Raw genomic sequence first — 26483 nt, 5'->3', positions numbered from 1 at the left:
CACCATGTCCCCATGTGACTGGACTTTTAAGTCCAGAATTAGAATGTATTTCTTTTTGACCTTTCCCTCCTCCCCACCTAGAGTAAAAAGTAAATTTAAAAGTTTTTATTGGTTGATAAAATTTATTGACAAAAAATTTGTCTTCCCATATCTCCTAAATCCCTTCTAATTAGCAATATTCCATTTTAAGTTAGTGTAGAGAGCAGTAAACTAAGCCTAACAACTCATCATGTATTCATGTATTCATTGTATTCATCAGTTCCATGTATTTTGCTAACCTCAGTTTGAGGCCTAGCTCTACCACTTATTAACTGGGAGGACTTGCACATCTTTGAATATCTCTGAGCCTCTGCTTCCTCATCTTAAAAATGAAAATACCTGCATTATGAACCTCCCAAGGTTGTTGTGTAGATCAAAAGAGATAATATGGATAAAGTAATTTGAAACTGTAAAACACTTATAAATGTGATTATTATTACATTAGCATGATAGAATAGTTAAAGCCTTCTTTTTTATTTTTAGGAGAAGAAAGAAAAAAAACAAAAACATGAGAAAAAGCAAAAGAAAAATCTTGTTCTTCATGCATCTGAATCATTTCCTCGTTGGAATTTTTCAAGAAAACTTGCACCAGCAAAAAATTGAAAATTTTACTTCCAACCCTGTCCAATCCTTATTTAACAATAACCAATTTAAAAAGGGTTTCTGAACATTCTTTGTATATTTTATTTTTAGAATAGAAATTCTATTTAAATTGCAATTGCAGAAGACTGCTTGTAATGTAAAAAGTTATTTGGAGTTTAATGATGAAAGCACTATACAGGCTGTAGATAAGCAAGTTGCCTCAAAAGACGAAGTAGATTATTTCCATTTGCAGACACACACACACACACAACACAAACAACACAAACCTTCTATCATGTCCTTTAAATTCTCCACAATTAAATGACTTTAGTCTTGGTGAATACATATACCTCAGATCCCTTTGTGAAACAGAATCATTTTATTTTGCAAACCCTCAAAGTACTGTGATTATTGAGGCGCTTTTTAAATATATGAATTGTTAGTACTTTCAGGTCTATTTTTTCATATTTATTCACTTGGAAATATATGTAGCATTTCCTTTATCTTAAAGATATTATATTTGCAAGGAAGAATTTCGAAAGTGTGCTAAGTTAACTTCTGGTAAGTGGAGACAGTTGCTCTAACAAACTAATAATCCTCATATCTTCTCTTTAAAAAAAAAATCTTACTATTTGTTTCCTCTCATTACCCTGAAAGAAACTTGCAGTTTTTAAAGATAAGTGCACTTTAACAGCTCTATTCTGGGTTCAAGTGACAGTCACACGCTTTAAAAACCCTTCTTGTTCCTTCCAAACTCACTTTTTCTTGTTCCCTAATTAGCCCAGTGCTCAACAGTACTATAGTATTGTTTTTATTGATTTGTCAAGAAAATCCCACAGGAGTTCAAAGACAACACCGTTAACATTTTCCAATAAGGAAGTAAATTTGATGATGGCAATTTTGTGCCATCTTGCCTGGTCCTCCTCATGACTGAGGGCATGCATTTTGAAAGCTAAGCAGCCAAGGACATGTGTGTGGGAGTTGTTAGTAGAACCATCGTCCACTGCGTACAACCCTTTGGATTCATTAAACCATGGGGTTTTTTGTTTTGTCTTAGTCTTTTTTTAATTGAATTACCTAGAAATAGATGAAATTCACTCAGAATTACAGTGTTTCTTTAGTCCCAAATGGAATTCATAGGAAGTAATAGGAAAATTGTAAAAATATAGATTTTGGTATTGAATTTTGGTATTGAATCAGCCTTATAAAAAGTATTTGGACTCTCACAGCCCATGAGCAAGTTCAGCTGTCCAAAGACATTCACCATGAAGAAAATGGTGGTTTTTAAGATGATGTTGCACCCATCCAGTGTAGTAGTTATGATTAGTTGAATGAAATTAGGATTTAATACAAGTATCAACTTTATTTGAACTTCTACACCACAGTGTTTGATAGCATAGCAAGCCAGAAGTTGCTCTTGGGCTAAGCCTTCCAGTGACGCTGCAGATTAGAAACATTATTCATCCTTCAGACTGTCAAGTAGGAGTTGATGATTATACACAGACATGTGAAATATTTGTAGTCAGCAGCTCTGTTTTGGGAATTAACAGTATGTTTTAAGGAAGAAAACTTTTTTTAAACTTTAAACCAGGGTAATCCTACATCTGGTGAAAGTGTTGAAAAGATTGACGAGTAACCAGAATCTAGCGTATCGTTCAGTGGTGCCAGTGTGACAAAGATTCAGTTTCAGGGCAGTATGTTCTGTTTGGGGCTGTAAGGCTTTCTTTTCGTCTGTGAGATTTCATGATTGTAGTAACATATTGTAGACTTAACATTAAAGATTTGTATAATCTTCCTCGGTTTTGTGAACTCTTCATACTTAATATTAAATGTGTATTTTTTTTCAGTTGCTTGGCCTCATTATTTATTAGCTTCCTTTTTTCTGTCAAGGGCACCACCATCCCTGTAGTTACCCAGTTTTGTAGCCTGAAAATCATCCTCAACGTCTTTTTCTCTTCCTCATTTGCCACATCTTATCAATTCTACCTCCACAGCCTCTCTCTCATCTGTTCCCTATCCTAATTCAGGACCTCACCAGCTCCCACCTAAATTATTGTAAATAGCCTCCCATTTGACCTTCCTGCATCCCATCTCTTCCCTTTTCAGTCCATCCTCTATAGAACTTAAAATTGATATTCATAAAGCACAGTTCATTTTCCTGCTAAGGTCATCTCAGCAGCCTTCTATCATGTGTTGGATAAAATAGAAAGCCCCCGTTAGGCTAGAGCCATACTGTGAAGGGGAGGGCATTAAATGTCACTCTTTCCAAACTGATTTCATTGTCTACTTTCACACATTGCGTATTCTAGACAAATTGGTCTAATTGCTATCCCCAACATGACATTCCCTCTCCTCCTTGCCTTTAGATACAGGTGCAGAATGGTTTCTCTTCCCCAGCTCCACTTCCCAGAAACCTTAGTTCCCTTTAGGCTTAACTCTGGTGCCTAGGACTTTGCTAAGCCCTTCCTCATCCCCCAGCTGTTAGTGCTTTATTCCTGTGCCAGAGAAATTCTTTTCTTTTTACTTAACTCTATTTTGTATTTCCTAAGTCTAACATAAGCTCCTTGAGAGCAGACATTGTTTACTTTTTATATTTATATCCCCAGCATCTAACATAATGCTTTGCATATAAGTACTTGAATGGCCTTTTCAATTTAGGTGAACTGATTTGAATGAACCTCTTTCAACCACTTTGTCTCTACGGAAGGTGGATCATGATGAAGGGCTCTAAGATATTGTGGCATCACTACACACACCTAATAAGCAAATTATTTTTTTCTCCAAGTTGCAAACATCTGAGGGTCTACTGTGTATAACGCACTGGTCTAGATTCTATGGAAGGTACAAAAGTAAATGAGAATATGGCCCCTATCTTCAAGGAATTCAAAATGTATATTTGTCATAAGAGATGAAGAAATAGTGCAGTCAGTTCAGATAAAGTTGAGTCTCCTAATGAAGGCTGATGAGGAAAGGTTTCAGTTTTTGGTCAAATATTCCTGGTAAACGTATGTTTGTAAAAGCTTATTTTTATCATGACTACCTTAAAAGTAAATTACTAAAATAATAACTTTTAAAGAAATTAAAAGGTTATGACAAGATTATTAGAAGCTATAAGTTAACACAAAAGGCATAATAATGGATGGATGGAAACATTAATACTGAGAAACTCCATGAACTATCAAACATTTCCAGGGTTCCATAAGTACCAATAGAGGGATAATGAATGAATACATACATAAAGCATCTCAATATGACACTTCAGTTTTTAAAGAGCTTTAGTTCAGGAAAAATGACTGAGAGGAAAAAAACCTACTGGTATCTTAAAAGTTTGGGCTCATATTTTTATTTCACTTTTAAAATATTATTTTCCCCAAACTCTTGAGTTATATTGAGCCTAATTTTCCCCCTAGTCAAAGCCATGGCAAAATGCTAAGCTAAATATTCAGATTTCTGCCATCTTTTCAATATTTTACACGGACTTCCAGTTCCACATAGGTACAGTATTTAGTACAGTATTATTACTGATGACTTTTTTGGCTTTTTCCCTTCAACAATGATCTCACTTGTAGCTAGGCGATCAGATTCCCTCTCTAGAACTAAATTAAACAGATTTTCATTCAATTTTCACTACCATTTAGAGTGGGGTTGCTTCTTTTTGGAGGACAGGGAAGGATTTGTCCTGGGATGGAAAATGTCAAATGTTATGGGGGGAATGGAAGGCAAGGCGGTTTACAGCAATGACTCCTAAATTAGAAGCCCAGATCCCCATGCTATAACCCTGGACTGAATATGTACAGAGATCATGCCCTATTTTTTGCTTTAATTTCAGACAAAGTAAATATAATGTTTTAAACCCATCTCTTTTATAGATGTTATATTAAAGAGAAAATGCTAATATTTATAGATTTACTTGTGGTCTCTTCCAGGTGTAAAGTTCCACGATTCAGTTATTAAAATATATATATATATATATATATATATATGTATATATATATAATTTTGTACAAAATCATAATAATGTGTGTTAAACAAAAGCTTTACAATTGTATTAGCTAGCTCTACTCTCCACCAGTGTTTAGGAGAGACGTTAAGGTATATTTGATGGATTTTTAATGGAAGATGAGCGTTAAAAAATGCCTCTTATTTTACTACTATTGACTTACTCAGATGCTTAATTTATTAAAAGCAATCACCAAAAGATATTTTATTTCATTATGTAGTAATATTGACTATACATGTACTACATGCAAAATAAAATTTTTCTTTAAAGAAATATTTAGCATTAAGATTTATATTTAACTTCCTTAGGTAGATAAACTTTTTGTGTACTGTGTCCCTGAAAATTTACCTGCATATTGTGTAATTTTAAATATACTAGAGGACCTTGACATTTCAAATAATCCTATGGTGAGTACTCCTTTAAAGTGGTCATTCGTTCCCTAATTATAATTTTTCCATATATAGGATTTACATAATGTGTGCACCTTCATGTATCCAATAAAGCTGTGTACATATCAGTCAGTCAGGTGATTCGGTGGACACTCAGGAAGACCCAAGTTCAAATCCAGCTTCATTTACTTACTGACTGTGTGACCTTGGACAAGTCATTTAACCACTGTTTACCTTAATCCACTGGAGAAGGAAATGCCAAAACACTCCATATCTTTGCAAGAAAACATCATACACAGATCCAAGGGCAGCTAGATGGCACAGCAGACAGAACACTGGACCTGGGATCAGGAAGACTCATTGTCCTGAGTTCAAATCCAGCCTCCAATACTTACTAGCTATGTGACCCTGGGCAAATCACAACCCTGTTTACTTCAGTTTCCTCATCTGTAATATGATCTGGTGAAGGAAACAGCAAACCACTTCAACACTGCACACACCTAATAAGCAAGTTGTTTCTATTTTTTCCTCCATCAAGGTGCAAACATTTGAGAGTCTACTATGTGTAAGACACTGGCCTAGATTCTATGGAAGGTACGAGAGGTAAATGAGAATATGGCCCCTGTCTTCAAGGAACTTAAAACCAAAAATAGAAATTAAAAAAAAAAATAAAAACTTAAAATCAAAAATAAAACCCCAAATGAGGTCACAGAGTCAGACCTGACTGAACAACATGTACATATTACTAGGAACCAGTATAATTTTTGTTACAAGAGACAAGATCCAAAGCATAGTGGATGTGTTTTCAGAATTCATCACCTCAGGACTATTGTATTCCCCAAAATAAATAGTCAAAGTAATTTCTTCTTGAACTTTGATCCCCTGTAGTCATATAATTGTTATGAAGTTTAAAGAGGAGATGTGGGTGTGTTCATCCTTCGTTGCCAAAGAAGACCATGCCATCAGAAATGATGATGTAACTTGCACTTGACTTTGTTCTGAGTGAGGGAGGGCTGTGCAGGTCTTACTTCTCCTCCAGAGTCATCTGAATGCAGTGACCAGATATTCATCAGGATGACTGGAGATGACCCAAAATGAGGCAATTGGGATTAAGTGACTTGCCCAAGGTCACACAGCTATTTGAGTGTCAAGTGTCTGAGGTGAGATTTGAACTCAGGTCCTCCTGACTCCTGCACTGGTTCTCTATACACTGCACCACCTAGCTGCCCTGAAAGAGGAGATAGATCTTCAGGGAAAGTCTGATAGTTATGTTCCAAGGCATGAGATATAGATTTGCTGATCCAATGAAGTAAGAAGTTATTTAGTAATAGAGGAAGAAGGGAGAAATAGTGATGGTTGGTGACTTCCTGCGAAGGAGTACTGAGATAGCTCCCTGACAAAAACTGGATAAATATGCAAAAAAAGTTTTCTATTCCTAAAGCATGAACATGAAACATATAAGAATGCCTCCAGAGACTTCTCAAACCTGATGTCCACTATCAATTCTTTGTTTATTATGTGGCAGAGAAGATACCATTAGAAGAAGTGGAGAAAGCACAAAATTCAGAAAGTCCTGGATGAGAAATTAGAGACTTTCTGGGCACAGAAGGTAGTTTATCACTGCTTCCATTTGAGAGTGGTAGAGTCATAGGAGACATGGAAAGTGAGAAGTTGGTTAAGCAAATGAAGGGTGAGAGTGAGATTTGACTTTCTGACCATACCTTAAAATGTAGATGGTATTAGATATTTCTTTCCCTGGATTCCATCACCATTACCCATCTGCCTCTTCCTTTCACCCTTGCGGACACCTTTGTTCATTGATGAGTTCTTTCTGGAACTTCCATTTTGAGGTAGAGCCCAGACCAACCATCCCTCATTTTACCATCATGACCCAGATTTATCCTCTCTCTGTCCCTGCAGACCCTTTTCCCCACTGATGAATTCTTTCCAGATCCTCCTTTTTGGAGAAATATTCAGATTTTCTGGACTTTACCATTATACGTCTGCTGTTACCTCCCTACACTGGAGGCTTCTTCCATTGATGAGTTCTTCCTTGAACCTCTGTTTTGGGGAATAGTCTAAATCTGTCATCACTTATTCTCCGGACTTCGACGTCATGTTTCAGCTGCCTCCTTTCTCTAAGGAGAAATGATTCGGTTGTATTCATGAACTTCATATGCAACATGAATCAACATGTTGATAAGGAAGACAAAAGAGTGAATGGGAGCTTAAGCTGTATTCATTCGGGCATAGAATCTAGAATGAATCTATTCTGCCCTGATTAAAGATTATATTAAGTATCACATTCAGTTCTGAGCATCATATTTTAGGAAAGATCTAAACAAATTGAAGTGGATCCTAAAAGAACTAGAACCATGACATATAAGAATCGCTTGAAGAAAAACGAACTAGGGAAGGAATGTTTTTCTTCTAATTTTCAAAAAACTGGTGCAGTTCTCTGGATCTTCCTGTTTGGGATTAATAGTTCATTGCACCAAGTCCCAGAATATTGCAGAACTTCCCAAGTAAGATCCATAACCACTCCAAGAGACTTTGTGCCGACTATTCAAATAGATAAAGAGTGCTTATTTCCTAGACTACTACATGCAGTTGCATTATTATACCATATAACGTCTATCAGCATATGCATATATATGTGTATATACATATATTTCTATACTATGTATGTTCATATATATATTTATCTATAATTAAAGAGATATGTGAACTGGATTACCTCTAGAAATTGTTCATGGCCCGTTTCTACCTAAAACAAACTCATCATTTTGAAATCATAAGCTACACTGGAACATCTAATCCAACATTCTCATTTTACAGGAAAGTGAGACCCAGAGAGGTGACTTGCCCATGGTCACACAGGCAATAAGTGGCAAAACTGGCATCAGAACCCAGGCCATTTGACTTCAAACCTAGCCCCTTTTCCATCAGTCTTCTTCCATTGCCACGAGTCACGAAGTACCAGGAAGGCAAGTGGGATGCAAGTTTTCCAGTGAAGGATTGCTCAAGAGAAGCAACTTAATGGTCATCACTGGAGAGACATATGATTAGAAAAAGACCTTTTGAGAAAGAAAGAGTATCCTCAGGGAGATGAAGAGCATGGGAAAGAAAGAGCCCACTTAAGGCACCTAATTGTACTCAGTGAAGGTGAAATATAATCTAGTCAAAGCATAACTCTTCCAACAAAGCTGTTTGTAAACATTCTTGAATATTAATCTATTAGAACTGATTGTAATCCTTTTATGATTTTCATTCTCTTTTCTGAATGAGAATAAAGCTACCCATTCCATGCTTGATTCAGATTTGTACTGAGAACCTTTCCTTCTACTTTCCCCACCTCCCTTACTGGGGAAAAGCCAGAAGTTAAAAATAGAAATATTCCTCAGGAAAAAGCCGTGAGGAAGTGTAGTTCTCTTACAGAGGAGACAAGCTACCCCAAGGCGATGAACCCAGGGCAAATCACGAAGGCAGATAAAGGACAGGCATTGAGGAAGGCCATGGGCTCAAGTGACTTCAGCCTAGCACTGTCTGGTTATCACTGCACGTAGTATGAAATTCACAGCATGAAGCAAAGAGCTTTGAGCTATTGCTCCAGCCTTGGAGGATGCAGAATCCCACTAGCTAGAAACCTTTATCCTAGCAACAACAACCCTTTACTGAAACTGTAGATCCTAATATTCATAAATGAGCTGTTAACCTTGGCTAGTCTGGGGAGTAATCAGATTGCTAACGCAAACTGATCTCTGTTTCTGGTTATCTTTGTATTTACATGGCGCCTGTTATCATGGTATTTAAGCACTGGTATAGACACATTAGACTAAGTTTATTATCCTCGAAATGGGAGAAAAAGCTTCCTTTTCCATTTCCTCTTGATTGAGACTGAATTGTTGAAATATTAAAGGTGTCTTCCATCTCAGTTTTCTTCAGTAGAAGTTGGGGAGGGGTAAGTGAACCAAGTGTTTTCGATTGCTAACAGAAGACTGTGATTGTCACATCTATTAAAGCTAGGGAAACTTTCTTGGGGATATGCCTCTCTTCCCATGTCTTTTTCCACTCCCCTAAAGATATAGACAGCTATAGAGTGTCTGCAGGAGTCCAAAGAAAGTTACACCACAATCCTTAGATACCAATGTTTCGAGAGTCTAGAAAAAAATAGGTTCAGAGTCCTTCACTGCCAAGTTTCTTCATTTAGGTTTTACCCAGAGTGTTATGATTAGTTGAAAGAACATAAGGAGGAAAAGGGTCTCAGACTTTTTGTGTGTCTAAAACCCACATTCAAGGCATACACTTACCTATTTTTGAAGTCCTCTGGGCAAAATCCCAAACATTCCTCCCTAATTGGGTCTAGTCATTATTAATAATAAATTCACATGTCTATAGTGCTTTAAAGTTTTCAAAATATCTTCTTCATAAGCCCATATACTGTTGCCACCATTTTATAGATAAAGGAATTAAGATTCATCGGTTAAGTGAGTTGACCCAGATCATATAATTAGGAAGTGTTAAAAGTAAGATTTGAATACTGGTCCTCCTAATTCCACATCACCACTCTATCCCATGTGCTGTGCTGCCTGTCATAGATCAAATGAACAAACCCTTAAAACATTTTGTGGCAGTGATCTAGAAGGAGCATGATTTCCTTATGGGAAAAGAAGAAAGGGGGAAGGGAAACAAGTGAATGAAATGAACAAATGGAAAAGCATTTATTAAGCATCTACTGTATTCCAGGAGCTGTCCTGTGTACTGAAAATAATAAAGATAAAATTGAGACAGTCCTTGCCTTAAAGCAGCTTTCATTCTAATACTGAGGCACAACACACTTAGGGAATGGTGGCCAAAAGGTAGAGGTTTTATCTGAGGAGTGACAGGTAGTATGACATAACTCATGACATAAGTTATACCTCAGATCCAGGTAGCTGGATCTGACATGATCTGACATGACAGAAAGCAGGTTCTGGAATCAGGAAGACCTAAGTTCAAATCCAGTCTCAGATGCTTATTGTGTGTGATACTGGACAAGTCTCTTACTCTCTATATGCCTCAGTTTCTTCATCTACAAAGTGGAAGTAATAATAGCACTTAGTTATTAGAGTTGTTGAGGCTTAAATGAGATGTTTGTAAAGTCCTCAGTATAGTAACTGGCACATAGTTGGCACTATGTAAATTCCTACTCCCTCCCTTTTCTCCCTATACCCTTTCTAGTAGCAATAGTAATACTGATTAATTTGGTTACTGTTCTCAGAATGGGAGCATAAGCTGTGTGTAGTTGAGGAGATAGGAGGGAGAGGGGAGGGAGAAGGGAGAGTTGCAGCAGGGCAGAGGGTTAGATGCACACTCTGTGGGATCATCCTCAGAACAGGCACAAAATGCTGTGTGGTATCTAAGAGAGGGTGATCTTTATTTGGCTGCTCAAAAATTTATAATTGTGTTTTAGAATCATCTCATTCGACCCTTTTATTTTATCAGTGAGGAAATTAAGAAGTCAAATAACATTACAAGCAAGTAAAGTCCAGTATTTGGCAAAGTGAGCATTAATCTGGGACATAATTTTGTCACTGATAATGTTATACCATAAAATAATACTAGAACTTGTAGGTGTAAATGCTTATTTTACCCAGAGAACCAAAACCAGCCCAGAGACAAGATAACTGAGGGAAGGGAAGTCATAGAGATGTTAACAAACATAAAGGTATGCTAGGGCAACTCAGATTTCTTTCTAACAAGAGTGGTCCTGGGTCACCTGCTCTATTCAGCGCAGTTTAAAATCTCACACATCTTCCCTAACTACGCCCTCTGTCTGATCTCGATGCATATCCCCTGACACTGTGTGTTCATGTGTCAGGCAGCTCAAGATCAGGAGGTTGGAGGTAGGTGATGGGGAGAGAGTTTCTGTGGCTAGTTTTATTATATGTTAAACGTATTTGATTTAAACTTGACCCTTTAGCTAACTGGCAAAAAATATACACATTGTTGAGCTATGTTTTAGAGAAGATTGTAACTATGAAATACCTAGAACTTGGGGGAACTTTCTGGAGATTTCTGGGTGAGAGGAGTGTAACACAGAAGGATGCTACATTGCAGAGCTTATCTGTGGGTCACCATTTTGGATACCCTCCATAGATCCATTGGAGAAATTTTTCTTGAGTATTTATTTTGTTTGTTTTCAGCCTGTGTTTAGAAAAAATAATAGTACCTAGATCTCAGGGTTGTTGAGGATCAAATGAGATATTTGTAAAGTGTTTAGCACAGTATCTGTCACATAGTTGGCTTTATATAGATTCTTACTCCCTCTCGTCCCTCACAGTCTTTCCAAGAGTAGTAATAGTATTAATTTGATTACTGTCCTCAGAATAAGACCATAATTTATATGTAGTGGAGGGACATGGAGATTTTCTGGTGTGTATAATTTAAGGTTTAAAACAACTATTGTTTAAAAAGGTTAAAATGACTCTGTGTTAAGGTATCATTGAAATAATATTTATTGTTATAAGGATTGAGCTGTGAGTAAAAAAAGTAAAACATGTTAAGCCTATCCAACCATGATGTGTAGCAATGCATCTGGAGCCACATGGATAAGTTAGCAAGTAGAGTCCTTCGTGATGTAATTTAGAGGACATAGAAACTACCTTTGCTAGCAGCATGGCGAAAAAGTATTAGCTTTGGGTTTGGTTTCAAATTCTACTTCCGTTACTATTTGTGTGATCTTGGGAAAGTCCCTGTTTTTCTCAGGTTCCTCATCTGTAAAACTGAATGAGGTTGGGCTAGATGGCCCCTGATACCCCTTCCAGGTTTAGATCTGAGCCTGTAATATTCTAATATATAATATGTAATACCACAATATACAATGTATTTGAGGAGAAGTGATAAGAAATGATACATGAAATCAGATTAAACCTTATCTGCGTTCTATAACTTTCTGTTGTCATTTTTCTGTCATGTCAGTCATATTTGACTCTTTGTGACCCCATTTGGGGTTTTTTTTAGCAAGTGTGCCATTTCTTTCTCCTGTTCATTTTACAGATGAGGAAATTGAGGAAAACATGGTTAAGTGGTTTTCCCAGAGTCATATAACTAGTAAGTGTCCAAAGCCAAATTGGAACTTACAAAGATGAGTCTTCTTGACTCGAAGCCCCATGCTCTATCCACTGTGTCACCTAGTTTCCCTTCTATAAATTAGCTGAAAAAGTAGATTATTCTAATTTCTTGATAAGATAACATTGAAGGTGAATACCTGAAAATGAATCACTAGGCCTCTCTCTGAGAACAAGGAGTTACCAGGATAGAGTCAAAATCCTCTCTATTCCTCACTTGCCTATTCTGTCCCCATGCCTTGGTTCACACTGGAGCTGGGAACACATTCTCTATGCTTGGAATGACCTTTTTCCTCCCCTCGCTCTATTTTTTGCCAGAATTGCAGCATATCCGTTAAAGTCAAATTCAAATACCATATATTAAACTTGCTCCTTCAAGCTCCTCTTGAACCTCACGCAATGCTTCGTTTTGTCCCTATCTCACTCTAAAACATTTATCATGTGATGTTGTATGTTATAAGCTCCATGAGGGTAGAGATAATTTCTTAGCTAAAGTGTGCACATGCCCCTAGCACCTAGCATATTTTGCAATGGAAAGGAATATACATTATTAAATGAGAGGAGGGAAGGTGGTATCAATGAGATAGGAAGATTCATAATGCCAAAGTCCCAGTAAAAGAAAACAGGAAGCACATCAGACATTAAAGCAAGCCACTTTTATGGAGGGAATATATTTACAATATGAAAGGTAATCATGCAGATGGAAGCAGATGAAAATGGCCTCACTGGGGCCCCAGAGGGAATGGGGTATCCCAAAGTAAAGTAAGTTGGGATTTTATCTGAGTTTAGCAGGACCAGGCATTAGGGGAAAAGACCAAAGGAAGCAGACTTAGGAACTGTTGCTGATTTATGGGGGAGGTGGGGTGGAGACTCCTGGGTGAATTAGTTGGTGTTAAAGCTCCCTGATAATGGAAAGGGGGCTTTACATTACTCCAATTGTTACTCTGACTAGGTGACTAAATAGTTTTGGGTTTCCCCAGCTTCTTGGTGTGGTGGGGAGGTCATTACATTAAAGAAAAAGAAAAGAAAGGAAAAGGAAAGGAAGGGAAAGGGGAAGGGAAGGGAAAAAGGAAGAGAGGAAAAAAAGGATAGAAGAGTTATATGTATTTTTTCCAGAATCTAGAATTTAATCTTTTGATAGTTACTAGGACAACATGTTTGTTTGAGGGTACATTTAAACTTAAGTACTTTAAAATTGATCCTCTGTTCCCAGTATACCACTGAGGTCTTCCAAATAAACCAAAATGTTCCAATAGAGTAACTGGAACACTTTCCACTAAAATGTAATCCAATTCAACAAACATTTATTAAACAGCTATAGTCTGAAGTGCTAAGCACTGTGATGGGAGCTGGGACACAAAGTCAACAAGCAGACAGGCCCTAACCTCTGAAGGGTTTTGTTGGGTGGTGCAGGGAAGGTAAGGGATCTATATAAAGTATATACAGACAAGGAGTTTCAAAAATTTTCAAAATAAATGCAAAGTAATTGGGTGAGATGAAGAGAACTGTCTTCTAGGGTGTGACATTTCAATGAACCCACCAAGAAGCATTTATTTTGCATACTATCCTTTTCCCTTAAGGAGTTTGTAGTCAAATGAGAAGAGACAACAGGCATGTGCTAAATATATCTGTCATAGGTATAAAGAGATGGGAAGGGATGAGGTACTAGCAATGGAGGAGAATTGGAAAGGTTTTGTGTAGAAGGTGAGGCTTGAGCTGATTAAGGAAATCAAAATTTCACTTTCTCCTCTTTCACCTGTCTATTTTTTTTATTAATTTATTTGTTTTCAGTTTTTTACAATCATTTCCATAAGTCTTAGATTTTCTTCCCCTCTCTTCCCCCTCCCTCCCTGAACAACTCTGTTTCAAATGATGAAATGGCCTTATTCTTTATCAAAGCTAACCTCTTCTATTTGTTCAAGTGATTCCATTCCATTTGGTCTCCTCCAACAGATTATCTCTCTGTCATTCTCCCACCTCTATCCCTTATCATTGATTGTGCCTCTCTACTGGCTCATTTTCTGTTGCCCACATCTCCCTCATCCTGAAAAAATCCTCACTTGATCCTTCCATCCCAGTTAATTATCACCCTATATTTCTTCTGCCTTTTGTAGCTAAACCCCTCTAAATGGTCATCTAGAATAGGTGTTTCCACTGTCTCTCCTCTCACTTTTTTGCTAATCCCTTACAATCTGGCTTTCAGCCTTATGATTCTATTAAAACTCTCCAAAGTTACTAATGACTTGTTAGTTGACAAATCCAATGGCCTTTTCTCAATCCTCATTCTCCTTGACCTCTCTGGAGTCTTTGACATTGTAGATCAGTCTCTCCTCCTTGATACTCTCTTCTCTTTAGGTTTTCAGGACCCTGCTCTGTCCTTGTTTCCCTCTCACTTACCTGACAACTCCTCTTCTGTCTCCTTTGCTTGATCCTCCTACAGAGCAAGCTTTCTAACTATAGGGGACTCTCAAGGTTCTGTCCTAGGTCCTCTTCTCCTTTCTATCTGTACTACTTCACTCGGTGATTTCATCCTGCTCCAATCTTTCCATTGACCTCCAATTTCACATCTCCAATTACCCTTCAGATATCTCAAATGGGGTGGTTAGTAGATATTTTGAACTCATTATGTCCAAAATAGAACTCATCATCTTTTCCCCTAACCCCTCCCCATCACCTACCTTCTCTATTACTGCAGAGGGCAATACCACCCTCTTACTTCCTGTAGTGCCAGTGTGATACCCACAGCAGCTGCTATGGTTGTACATGCATATTTCCAGGGTAAATTTGCAAAATATAAACTATCTTCCTCAAAAATGAAACCAAAATATTTACTCAGATACCAGAAAGCCAATTCCACCATGGTAACAAGAAAGCGTGTACACATTACCAATAAAGGGAGCACCACCATTTTCAAGCCTTCCTTCCATCAGGCTTCCCCACAAACAAGCTCCCTTAGGCAAAATCACTCCCTCTCTCACTCACGATAGCTGCTCTTCTGCTCTACCTCCTCTCTCTCTCAGCTCCACATCACTCTGTCTTCCTGCTCCACCCTTCTGGAAAGCTCCTCCCACCATAGGCTCCATGTGACTCAGGCTGTGGGTTGGACCAAAGCTCAAAGCAGGTCACATGGGCCTGTTAAGGAGTAGGAAAGATCTTCAAATTCCCCTAACATTATAGTCCCTCAGGCTTACAACCTAGGAGTCCTCCTGGATTTCTCACTATCTCTTATTCCCCTCCCCCCATATCTAAGCTGTTGCCAGGGCCTGCTGATTTTACTTTTTCAACATCTCTTCTTGTTTGGCCTAGAGGCCGATGGGCTACCCGAGTCTTCTTACCTTTCATCCAGGTCTTCAGTGGCCAACCAGATAAACATATTGAGAGAAGAGACTTTCCAGAGTCAAACAAGGGTTAGGCTTTATTCAGGGTCTTAGTTACATATCCATATGCAGGGCGAGTTCTTCCCCAGGAGAAAGGAACCCTCCTCCTCCCAAGGGGCAAGGATCATACAGCAAGAGGATGAGAGCGGAAGAGGGGAGGGGCCCCCAGAGGGGACCCCGTAGCAAGAAGAGGAGGGCCTTCAGGCTTTCCTGTCCCTACTTAAGCTCTCCTGCCGCATAGTTTGCACGTGAATACCGTGGGTGCTCTCAGCCCCTAGGTAATTAACAACAGGTGTGCTCAGACCACGGACCAATTGCAAGGGTGGGATGCTCTCCCCAGCAAGTTTCCCACTGAGAAGAGGTGGAATTACACAAGATAGCCCGTGTTTCATGCCTCAATCCCCAGCTGTTCCCTGGGGGGCCTCGTGAGAACTCTGAGGTTTAGAAGTCCTCACTTTTACCTGCCCAAGACTGTCCACATGAAAACTGAGCTTACACCCCCAACATCTTCTCTCCTCTGACATTGCCTCCACTGTGGTACAAGCCCTCATAACCTCATGCCTGGATTATTGTAATAACTGCTGGGTGGGTCTGCCTGCTATAAGTCTCACTCCAGTCCATTGTCCATTCAGTCACTAACAGGATTTTTCTAAAATAGAGATCAGACCATGTCACTCTTCCTACCCTACTCAAACCTGCCCCTCCACCCCCCACTCAATAAACTCCAGTAGTTTCCTGTTGTCTACAGGATCAAGTACAGAATGCTCTGTTTGGCATTTAAAGCCCTTCATAACTTACCTGCTTCTTACCTTTTCAGTCTTCTTACACCTTACTTTTTGATCAATGACTCTGTTCTCCCGGCTGTTCCACAAACAAGACACCCCATCTCTTGGCTGCGGGCATTCTCCCTAGCCATTCACTCTTCCTGGAATGCTCTCCCTCCTCTGCTCTGACTACTAATCTTCCTGGCTTCCTTTAAGTCCCAACAAAAATCCCAGTTTTTCAGGATGCTTTCCCCAACTTCTCTTAATTCCAGTGCTTTCTCTCTGTTAATGATCCTAATTTATCCTGTATATAGCTTGCTTTGTATATATTTGTTTGCATGTTGTCTTTCCCGTTAGATTGTAAGCTCCTTGGGGGTAGGGACCATCTTTTGTTGCTTTTTATGTCTACAGCATTTAGCACAGTCCTTGGCACATAGTGGGTGCTCAATAAATGTTGATTGATTAATAGCCTGGGCAAAGTCACAGAGGCAGGAAACGGAATGCCAGGTGTGAGAAATAAGGAGAATAGTTTGTCTCAATCCTTCCAAGTTTTATTTGAGAGGCAGTGATGTGTAATAAACCTGCAAAGCCCTCCCTCACTCACTCTCTCGCCCGCCCGCTCTCCCCGACAGCCTGGCGCGCCGTTGCCTCTCTCCCTCGCTTTTAGGATTAGAATCTCCGCGCTCTAGACCGCAGCAGCGCCCCGCTGCTGGACTCTCCCTGCTCCCCCCTCCCGCCGGCCCAGGGACCACACTGCACTCCGGCCCGTCCGCTTTGGAAAGATGGCCCCAGGAGGGCAAGGAGCTGATGCAGTATGCCGCATTTCCTATGATATGAAGGTTCGGAAACGTTCCACACCAGAAGAAATCAAGAAAAGAAAGAACGCAGTTATCTTTTGTGTCAGTGCTGACAAAAAACGCATCATTGTGGAAGAAGGCAAAGAGATCTTCGTGGGAGATGTTGGCCTGACCATTGCTGATCCTTCCAAGCATTTTGTGGGAATGCTTCCTGAAAAGGATTGTCGTTATGCTTTATACGATGCAAGCTTTGAAACAAAGGAATCAAGAAAAGAAGAGTGGATGTTTTTTCTACGCAAGCTCCAAGGATGCAATCAAAAAGAAATTTCCAGGCATTAAACATGAATGTCAAGCGAATGGACCAGAAGATCTCAACCGGGCTTCTATTGCTGAGAAACGAGGAGGGTCCTTAATTGTAGCTTTTGAAGGATGTCCTGTGTAGATGATCATGTCAGTGCCACAAGGTTGAAAAGCTTCCATGTTTAATGTGTCTTCTTGCTAAATATGTAAAACAAATATACTTAGGCCAGGGTTTCACTGAGGGGGAGCTGTCTTGTTCTAGATTAAACGAGATATTATATAAACCTGTATAAAATAACCCTAAATAAATCTAAAATCTAAAGTTTCATTGGTTGTAAATTAAATTTTTGCTGTGTGATAGTCTATTTGGCAAGTTGGATTTAAAATTATTGTTTTAAGCTCAGGGTTTTTAATTATACAATTAAAAGAAAAAAAGTGGCCATAAGGATAGAATGGAGAATTTTTTGTAACTTGTATAGTTACTGTCTCTCCTTTGATTACCATATTGTTCATAATTTGATGGCAATTTAGCACCCCCCCCTTTAAAAAAAAAAAAAACCTTCCTTGAGCTAAATAGAAACTGGCTTTAAAGGTTTGAATGAATGGGAAGGCTTTCTCCTCGAATTCTAAACCAGTACTAATCCACTAAATACAGTAGTAAGTCAAGCTAGGCTGTCTTCACTTTAACAGCTGATGTGTGATAAAGACTGCCCTAAATTTGTGTACACAAGTAGTAAATGCTAATCTTTCAAAGCACTATTTAAAGCACATAGAACACAGGAAGCAACTCCTCGAACCTGTGGTAAAGCTCTTCTGTTCACTGGCTGTGAGACTTTGTTCTGATGAAATAATCTCTCATTCTGGAAATTACAGTGCATTCTGGAGTGATTGTGGAATACCTTTATCTTACACCAAATTATGACACAAAACAAATTCTAGTTCTACAGTAACTTGGTTTGTCAGTGAAGACAACAGAATGTTGTGTTGACAAGCTAGGGGGCTTGTGAGATCCTTCAGAACTATCCTGCTTCTAGTACTGTAAGCTATGGAAGATCATTAAGCAGATGTTTACTTTGGGATGTGGGGAGACTTCTTAATTTCCTATAGAGATATGTTGATTGTATGTGAAATGGGTAACAGGTATGAAACATAATACTCACTTTAATCATCTACTTTATGAAAGCTTTCAGTGATAGTCTTAACACCATGGGCATAACACTTTTGAACAGTATAGAAATGCACAAAACAAATCTAGAGGTAGCAGACTGGCTTTATTTAATAAAGGAAGCATTTTTAACTAAAAAAAAAAAAGGCTGCAAAAGTAGTCCAGAACCGCTCTAGTTTGGAAAGAGACTTAGATCTCAAACAGAGAAGTTTGCAGTTGTTCCTGGAGGTACATCTGGAGCTTGGGCCAGGTCAAGCTATACTTCAGAACAATTACTTTGGTACCTGTGTGGAATATGGATTTGAGTGCTGAGAAAGGCAGGAACGAAAACCATTGAAGAGGTTCTAATGATAGTCTAGTAAGAGGTAATGAAGGCCTGAGAAGAGGGTGGATGCAAGAGATGTAAACAGAATGTGGTTTGGCCACTCATGGTATATGTTGGGGGAGGGGTTGAAGATGATGCTGAGGCAGCAAACCTCAGAGATGTGATGAGTGAAATTGGAAATAACTGAGGAAACACAGGTTTGAGCTACCAAGCATATTGATTTATTAAGCAAAAGCATGCCAGTTGCCTAACAAATTGGGACCAGGCCTCCTGGGTGTAGCACTGGACCCCAAATACAGAGGGAGACATTTTTATGCATTAAAAGAAAATAATTAAGATCTAAACCAGGCTACAGGCTTAGGGAACCTTATTTGTAATTGGAAGAAAGATTAGGAACTTTCTGAATTGGGAGGGGGAGAACAAACAGGTGCAATTCCCTGAGATAAAAAAGAGGTGCTCCATCCCCGCCCCCCACATGTCTATATTCAATCAAAGAAACAGAAACTGATTGACCAGTATGGGAATGGTTTTCAGATAATATATATGGGTTGCTCGAGATACATAATTGTGAGAAAACTCCTTGCACCAGTCTTTGAATCTGACTGTGTTTCTGGTCAGCATAACCTAGGTCCTGTTGCTTAGAGACCCTTAACTAAAGAGAAGAATGTTTTCTCACAGGACAGAAATTAGACTAGAGCCATAATTGAAAAGAAAGGGAACTAAGCTAGATCCAGAACTGAATCACAAAATGAGTCAATTCACTCAATTCCCATACTTCCCTCAGATACTGGAAATGTAATGGTATACTCAAATAGAAATAAAGAAGTTGGAAAGATAAATGGGTTTGGGGCATAACATAATGAGTCCTCTTTAGGACACATTGAGCTTGGAATGCCTATGGAACATTCCAGTTCAAAATATCCTAAAAGTAATTGTAAAGGTGGGACTGAGGCTGAGAAGAGCAAGGACTTAATCTGACCTGCACATGTCAGTGTGATATGAAAAATTACAACAAAATGCAAAAGAGATTAAGGGAACCAGTGGTAATGGTGGGGGGAAAAATTTTTAAATTACCCGAAGAGAGAATTTTTTTCCTAAGGCAATTATGTGGAAGGAGGAGAGAGCGCTTCATTAATAACTCACGGGCACGTCATTAAAAGAGACTACTTAATTTCCTTTGGGACAAGGCAGAAGAAAACATTGCCAAGGGATTCACAGACCTTGTTTACTTTTTATGCCTAAATGGTAGATAAGAAGAAAGCTCTCTCTTCCATAAACTCCCTAACCAAGCAATTGTTTCTTCCTGCTTAACATTAATCTTTAAAATGCAACACATTTCTCAGAAACTTAATAACTAAACAAACAAGCCTGGATCTATCACTAAACATTTTCATGCACAGAAGAATTTGCCCAAAATCAACTGTGCAGGACTTCATCAAGGATGTAACCTGTTGGGGAAGAAGTGGATCTAAGCCACCACTAGCTGAGGGAATAAAGGAAGGATCTGGCAACCTTCATGGTTTAACTATTTATTCTTGCTAAATGCAGTTACAGCTGAAAGATTGCAAGTGCTGTCAATGTCCTCAAAATGTCTGTTCCTTAGAGCTGAGTTCTGATAAGCTTAGCCTAGTCACAACTCTGAATTAGCCTTAAAGAATACTGAGAACACACATGGACATAGCATGTGTATGTCTTTATAAATGTTCTAGCTAAAGACCAAACTATCTAATGGCCAGGCAGAGGGGGAGGCGGAAAGAGGAACCATTTAGAAAATCCTGGCATTTTGTCCTTATTTTGCAAAGCCTGCTTCCCCCCATCCATACTTTCTACTCCTGGCAAAGCCAACAACTTGCTCTTCTATGGTCATTTCATATCATCTTCCACTCTCCCAGGCCTAGAATGTTCTATGCCCTCACCTCTGCCTCTTGGTTTTTCTGGCTTCCTTCAGAATTCAGCTCAAATCTCTCTGCAGGAAACATTTCCTGGTCCTGGCAGCTGCTAATGCCTTTCCCTCCAGATTGCTCTGTATCCACTCTGTATTTATCTTGTACCTACCTAGTTAGTGTTTCTTGAAGAGGACCATGACATCAGGGAATGATGACATAACTTGCAGTTGACTTTGATTTGAGTGAAGGAGGGCTGTGCAAGCGCATCAGCCTCACTTTCTCCTCCAGAACCATCTGGGTTTAGAGACCAGATATTCATCAGGACAAGTAGAGATGACCCAGGATGCAATGGGAGACACTGGTGTGTGGGATGGCTCAGGTCCCTACTACATCAATTACTCAGAGGCCTCTCAAAGTGATGACAGAAAGTTGATTTATTGATTCTCGAGAAGCAGGGCAATCCTGTAGGAGTAGGAAAGCCGAAGACAAAGAAAAGGCAGTGATTTGTATAGACCCTAATGCAATTCCCTCCCCCCGCCACTGACCATTATTCTCATTAGCTGAGAATATGATCTTACATTCTAAACACAAAATCTAACCAATCCCTTTTGAAATGAAGACATTGAAGAATTAGGTAAACTTTATCCAATCATTGAGACCCTAATGTACTACACAGTTTTATATCCTTATATGGAATTATTCTGTTCTAAAAATATAGTAACCTTGAGCCTCTCAGTCTTACCTCACCCCTGGGAGAAGAATTACAATCTGAGAAGTCTTCACTAAACCTATCCCACTCAATCCCTCCTCTTATTTATTAACCTGAAGACTTGTCACGGATATTTCAACCACAGTTCTGTAACATGATCTCACACTGTCTATTAATCTCCTCATCCCAATCAGGATCATTCCTGTCTTTTGTCTCCACAGGTGCCCATCCTTCCTTCTTTAGTATCATCAACCGAATGGCTCCTTCGGTCCTCTCTTCTACTCTAGCAAGTTTTAGTAGAGAATTTCTAACTATTTTAGTAATAAGTGAAATCAAACAAGGTAAACAAATAGGAAGTAATATGATACCACTAATTGCTATGATGCCAAACCACAGTAATCTCTTCTACCAGCTCCCTTCAAAACAGGACCACCAAGACATATTGAAAAGGGAGTTCCAAGTTTGTACAGGAACATGAGCAACCTTCCTGATATTTTTGGTGATCTCTTTCACTATTCTTCCATTATCATCAATTTTTAAGCAACATGTAGATAAATTGAGTTTTCCACAAATTCCCCCTTCTTCTGCAAGTAAATAATCTAAGATCAACCTATGTTGCAGTACTGCTTCCCTAGTTTGTGTGGCTTGATCGGCCAATAAGTCCAAATCTTCTGCTGTTTGATTGGTAATAATTTCAACTACTGCTTGGAGTCTGATTAGTCTATTTAATAGATATATAGGGGTTCTATAACCCCAACTCTCATCCTGAGCCCAAGTTGCAGGCCCATACTCTCTGATTATCCTTTCAGGAGGCCAAGTGTCACCCCACCCATTTCCATTTCCAGTTTGAGTGAGGGAGGTGTCAATGTTCCTCTTCCTTTTGGCTAGATCATCATATAGAGGAACCCCCAGATGCTGTTTCCCTGATTCAGGCAAGAAAAAGAATTTAGGTCTCACCAATCCAACATAACAAACACCCCTCCAGTTTAACGGAAGGTGAGTATAAGCTGTCTGTCCACATATCCAATAATGTCCTCTCAAAGCAGAATTTTCCTCTGGAAACAGTCTTACCCGATAATCCACAGCCGGAAAGTACTTCACATCGTCCGGGCCTAATGGTCCTCCTTTCATGATCTCTGACTTACACCTCCATAGTTGTTGCTTCCTCTTCCATATACAATGTTGATAATTCTCCCCAGTTCTATTGATTACACTCCAGGAAGTATCAAACATCATCCTATGTGTCCCATTCTCCCACTTCCATACCCATTCTTTATATTCTGTGTTATTCTTAGTACTATTCATATAAATGCAACTCCTCAAATAGTCATAGTCATGACCCCTTCACATTCTTTCCCTTATGAATCTTTCCCTTCATACAGAGATTCAAAGGGAAAGGTAAATTAATGAATTGTCCATTTAGAGTTTCCATCTCATACAGCAGTCTGGGGAGAAGTATCATCTTCTGCAGTTTTCTTATCTGGAGGCTCCTTCAAACAGTCTTCAGCACAGCATCTCAGCATCTTCTTCTCTTTATCTTCTTGTAGAAATCCAGATGTCCACTCTCCTACAAAACTGAACTTAATACCATCTTAGATTACCATTCCTATCACTCTTACAAAAATCGAAATTGAAACTTTGACAAATTGTCATTTTTTTAAAAAAAAGAAAAGAAAAGAAAATTCACATTAAATGCAGCTTCTACATTTCACAGTAATTCATTATTCATTCCCTCATTAGGAAGAGGAGATTTCACTAAGGAGTCAATACCAGGCTCCAGTACTTACATAAATACAATAAATAATCATTTTTAACACAGTGCATATCACATCATAAAACAATTCCAACTTCTGATCATGTGATGCTTCTTTTAAAGCATTTACAATATAGTCCACAAACCATTTTTCATTTAACATTAACCAACTAAGATAAAATAATAATTATGCATGCTAGCCTCACAAGCCCTTGACCTGATTGTCTCCACACTATTACTAAGAATTAAGGACCCTAACTTATTGTTGTTGGTCTAAAGTCCTAAACCTGTTAGCTTAATTTTAGACTTAACCTCAGATGTTCCCCTACCAACAATCTATTATTCAACAGATCTGGTATTATTTCTTACAAAACTTTTGATTTTAGGAATTTGCCATTAAGAGTAGGGACATTGCAGGGAAACAACATCTCCCTTACTTCATGTCAATTCCAGGCAGGAGTAGATTGTCAATTGGCATTCAGCCAGGCTTAAAGTCTACCAGGTGTCAATGGGGAAATTGAGTCAGGAGAATCCTACCTCAGCCCAGGCTGAACAGCCGCTCTCCCGACCTTCCCATGAGATAACCTTTTTGCAGTTCATACCAGCATCGCACAGGCTTACTGACATCATGGATCAGTGGCTCAGACCGCCTCTCTTGCTATCCACACCTGGAGTTAGACTCAGAAGAACAGTCAGTTAATAGTCCCACAAAAATCTTAAAATAGCAAGCTCCAATAATCAGTTTCAGACATGACTAATTTCACATTGGCCAAGGAACATCTTTTGAAGCAGGTCTTAAGTAGCCTACATGCCTTTCTATACATGTTCTAGTTCCTGATTGAATAACAATCATAAATCATTGCTCTAGTAGATTTATATCTGTTTCCCAAACTACTTTATCCCTTTCTAACCCTGATCAGTCTAAAAGAATGAACTACACATGTGATAAGTTCAAACACTAACTTGAATTTTTATGTTTATGTAATGAATTCAAATCAAAACAATCATTTAACTTTCAATGCCAAATATTACCAGAGACTACCTACCTCTAAGAAAATTAGACTGAAATTCTTTTTCCCAAACTGAAGATGTCTCTGATTTAGTCTCAGTAATTAATTCAGTCAATTGTTTTAATACTAATTGCTTTTACATCATTTTGTAACCTGTAAAAATCTCATTCCAAGTTGGGACCTTTGTCCATTACCCCAAAAGAGTTTTAGTCTCATTTGTCTAAAGGCCCTGGAAAACCTCACCTTGAAAACTCCTTGTTTTTTTTTGTTTTTTTTCCCCATGTGAACTGGCTTTCCTAAGGTCCACTCTATCACTATGCCCAAGTCTGTTCTACTTCCCTCTCTTAATTCTATCAGTCCAAATCTCCATTTTACTGGCCACTCCCATCAAGACCATTCCTGGAGCTCCCAGACCACCTGGGGCCAACCCCCCCTTTTTTTTGTAAGGGATTCCTTTCCCTGAATCCTTCTGTAAATAAAATACAATTACAGTTAATTCTATGGAACAATGATACAACATCTATTTATTCCCATTAGATTTAGAAAGAGTGTTCCCAGGGATTTTATTTACCCCTTAGATCTTAAATTTGCCCTAAAGAGCCAATCACTGAAGATCATTTCTTGTACATTTTCAAATTCTCACCAAGCAAGTTCTATATACAATCTTCTCAGCTGCTGGGGCTGTACTTGTTACTAGCCTGAGGACTGCTTCTTTTCCCACATATACACACAGTGTACCAACTTTAGGTTTTAGCATTAGAATTACAAATGGCAAACATAACTTTTATAAGTGATAACAAATTGTTTTAGTTATGAACCCGAACAATAAATTTCAGATGACATCAATTGCATTTTCATATCCTATTAGAGAAACTAAATTCTTCCCACTTTTGTAACTTACAAATACAGATTGGATAGGTAGGCCTTCCAAAAACCCATACAAAAGATTTTACAAAGTATTTCTTAATACAACAAATATTTCCTCTCTTACGAACAGTTTACAATTTATCACAATCCCCTTAAAACTAATTGACAGAAATCACAAAAAAGACCTAAACCCGAAGCCTTTTCACATTTGCCCATAAACTTTCTTTTACAAACATAACTTTAGAGTAAATGCTTGATTCATGGCAAAAACAATTTTAGCTAAAATTTCCTTTTCAACAGCAGAAATAAACTTTTAACATAATACATCCTCAGATGGAAGAGGCTTGAAAATCACACCTACATATATATATATATATATATATATATGTATATATATGTATACATGTACATTTTTAAAGCATTCTTATTTTCTTAATAAAAATTACAACAAGGAAACTCTTACAAAAAATTCATAACAGCTCTTTTTAACCAATTCATTAATTAACTTAACAATGCAATTCCTAATACAATATTTAGATGGATTACCTAAAAATTTAAACTTATTTAAGTTTACTTAAAACTTAAAATAAGCCATTAACCTATTCAGCTCTTTTTTATAACCAAATGTAAGTTTCAAATTATCAAATTTCTATCACATACTTTTAAAACCTCAATCTATATGTAATAAATTATAAATTTAAAATCGTGTAACAATTACATTATATTAATGTTGCATCTAACAAATACCTATCCTTTTGTTACTAGATCTAACATTTTTGGCAGAAATGCCACTGGGTGTCTCTGCCCTCCTCTTATTTGTGCCAGGATTCCCAAGGCCACCCCCTTCTGGCCCTCCCACTCTGCAAAGAAAAAGAAAAACCTAAACTTATTATCTTTTACTTAAAATACATTGTCTAGCATCAAATATATTGATCTAATTAAACCTAAATTCAAAACTCTCAGCTCTAAGTTCCTTACTTGAGATTTTTTTACTTTCTAATCTTCTGCTTACTTCCACCAAACTTTAATCAATTCTAACCTATCTTAAACATTAAATTAAGAATGACACATTTCACCTATTCACAATTCCAAAAACAACCAGAATGAATTCAATTAACTTTCTGTTATTTCCCAATACACTAAAATTTCTTCTTTTGAGTGAGGCAGGAAATGGTTAAATGGTTGCTAGCATGTCTCTTTGGTCTGAGGGAAAAAGATAAATTCCCTCCCTCCCTTTTGTACTTCTTCCAAGCCTTCTGATTACACAGTACCCCTGCTCCTCTCATCATCTCTGCCTGCTTAAATTCTCTTGCCTTTCCCTCAAGCCACTTTGAAACTGCACATAACTTATTTCTTTCTACTCCTAACCTGACACTTCTCCTACATTCTTTTACTTGCTGTTACCAACCAT

General features: G+C 38.3%; 1 protein-coding gene and 1 pseudogene across 7 annotated transcripts in view; both read left to right on the top strand.

Moving 5' to 3' along the window:
- Window positions 1-26483, top strand: part of MAP9 (microtubule associated protein 9) — an 89939-nt gene that overhangs the window by 52608 nt on the left and 10848 nt on the right. For 5 of the 7 annotated variants that reach the window (XM_072621334.1, XM_072621329.1, XM_072621333.1 and 2 more), the window contains one exon: window positions 523-2467. The exons of 1 other annotated variant lie outside the window; for it this stretch is intronic. In XM_072621334.1, the coding sequence (XP_072477435.1) occupies window positions 523-642 (120 nt within the window). In that variant the 3' untranslated portion in view covers window positions 643-2467. Of the gene's footprint in view, window positions 1-522; window positions 2468-7848; window positions 8241-26483 lie in introns of those variants that run through there. One more of the 7 variants, XM_072621335.1, reaches the window with a different exon arrangement.
- LOC140511982 (destrin pseudogene) lies at window positions 14856-17681 on the top strand (annotated as a pseudogene).

This window comes from Notamacropus eugenii, chromosome 6 (assembly GCF_028372415.1).
Source record: "Notamacropus eugenii isolate mMacEug1 chromosome 6, mMacEug1.pri_v2, whole genome shotgun sequence".
Classification (NCBI taxonomy): domain Eukaryota; kingdom Metazoa; phylum Chordata; class Mammalia; order Diprotodontia; family Macropodidae; genus Notamacropus; species Notamacropus eugenii.
The sequence above is the reverse complement of the archived record's forward strand: the minus strand, read 5'-3'. Positions and strand labels throughout refer to the sequence as shown.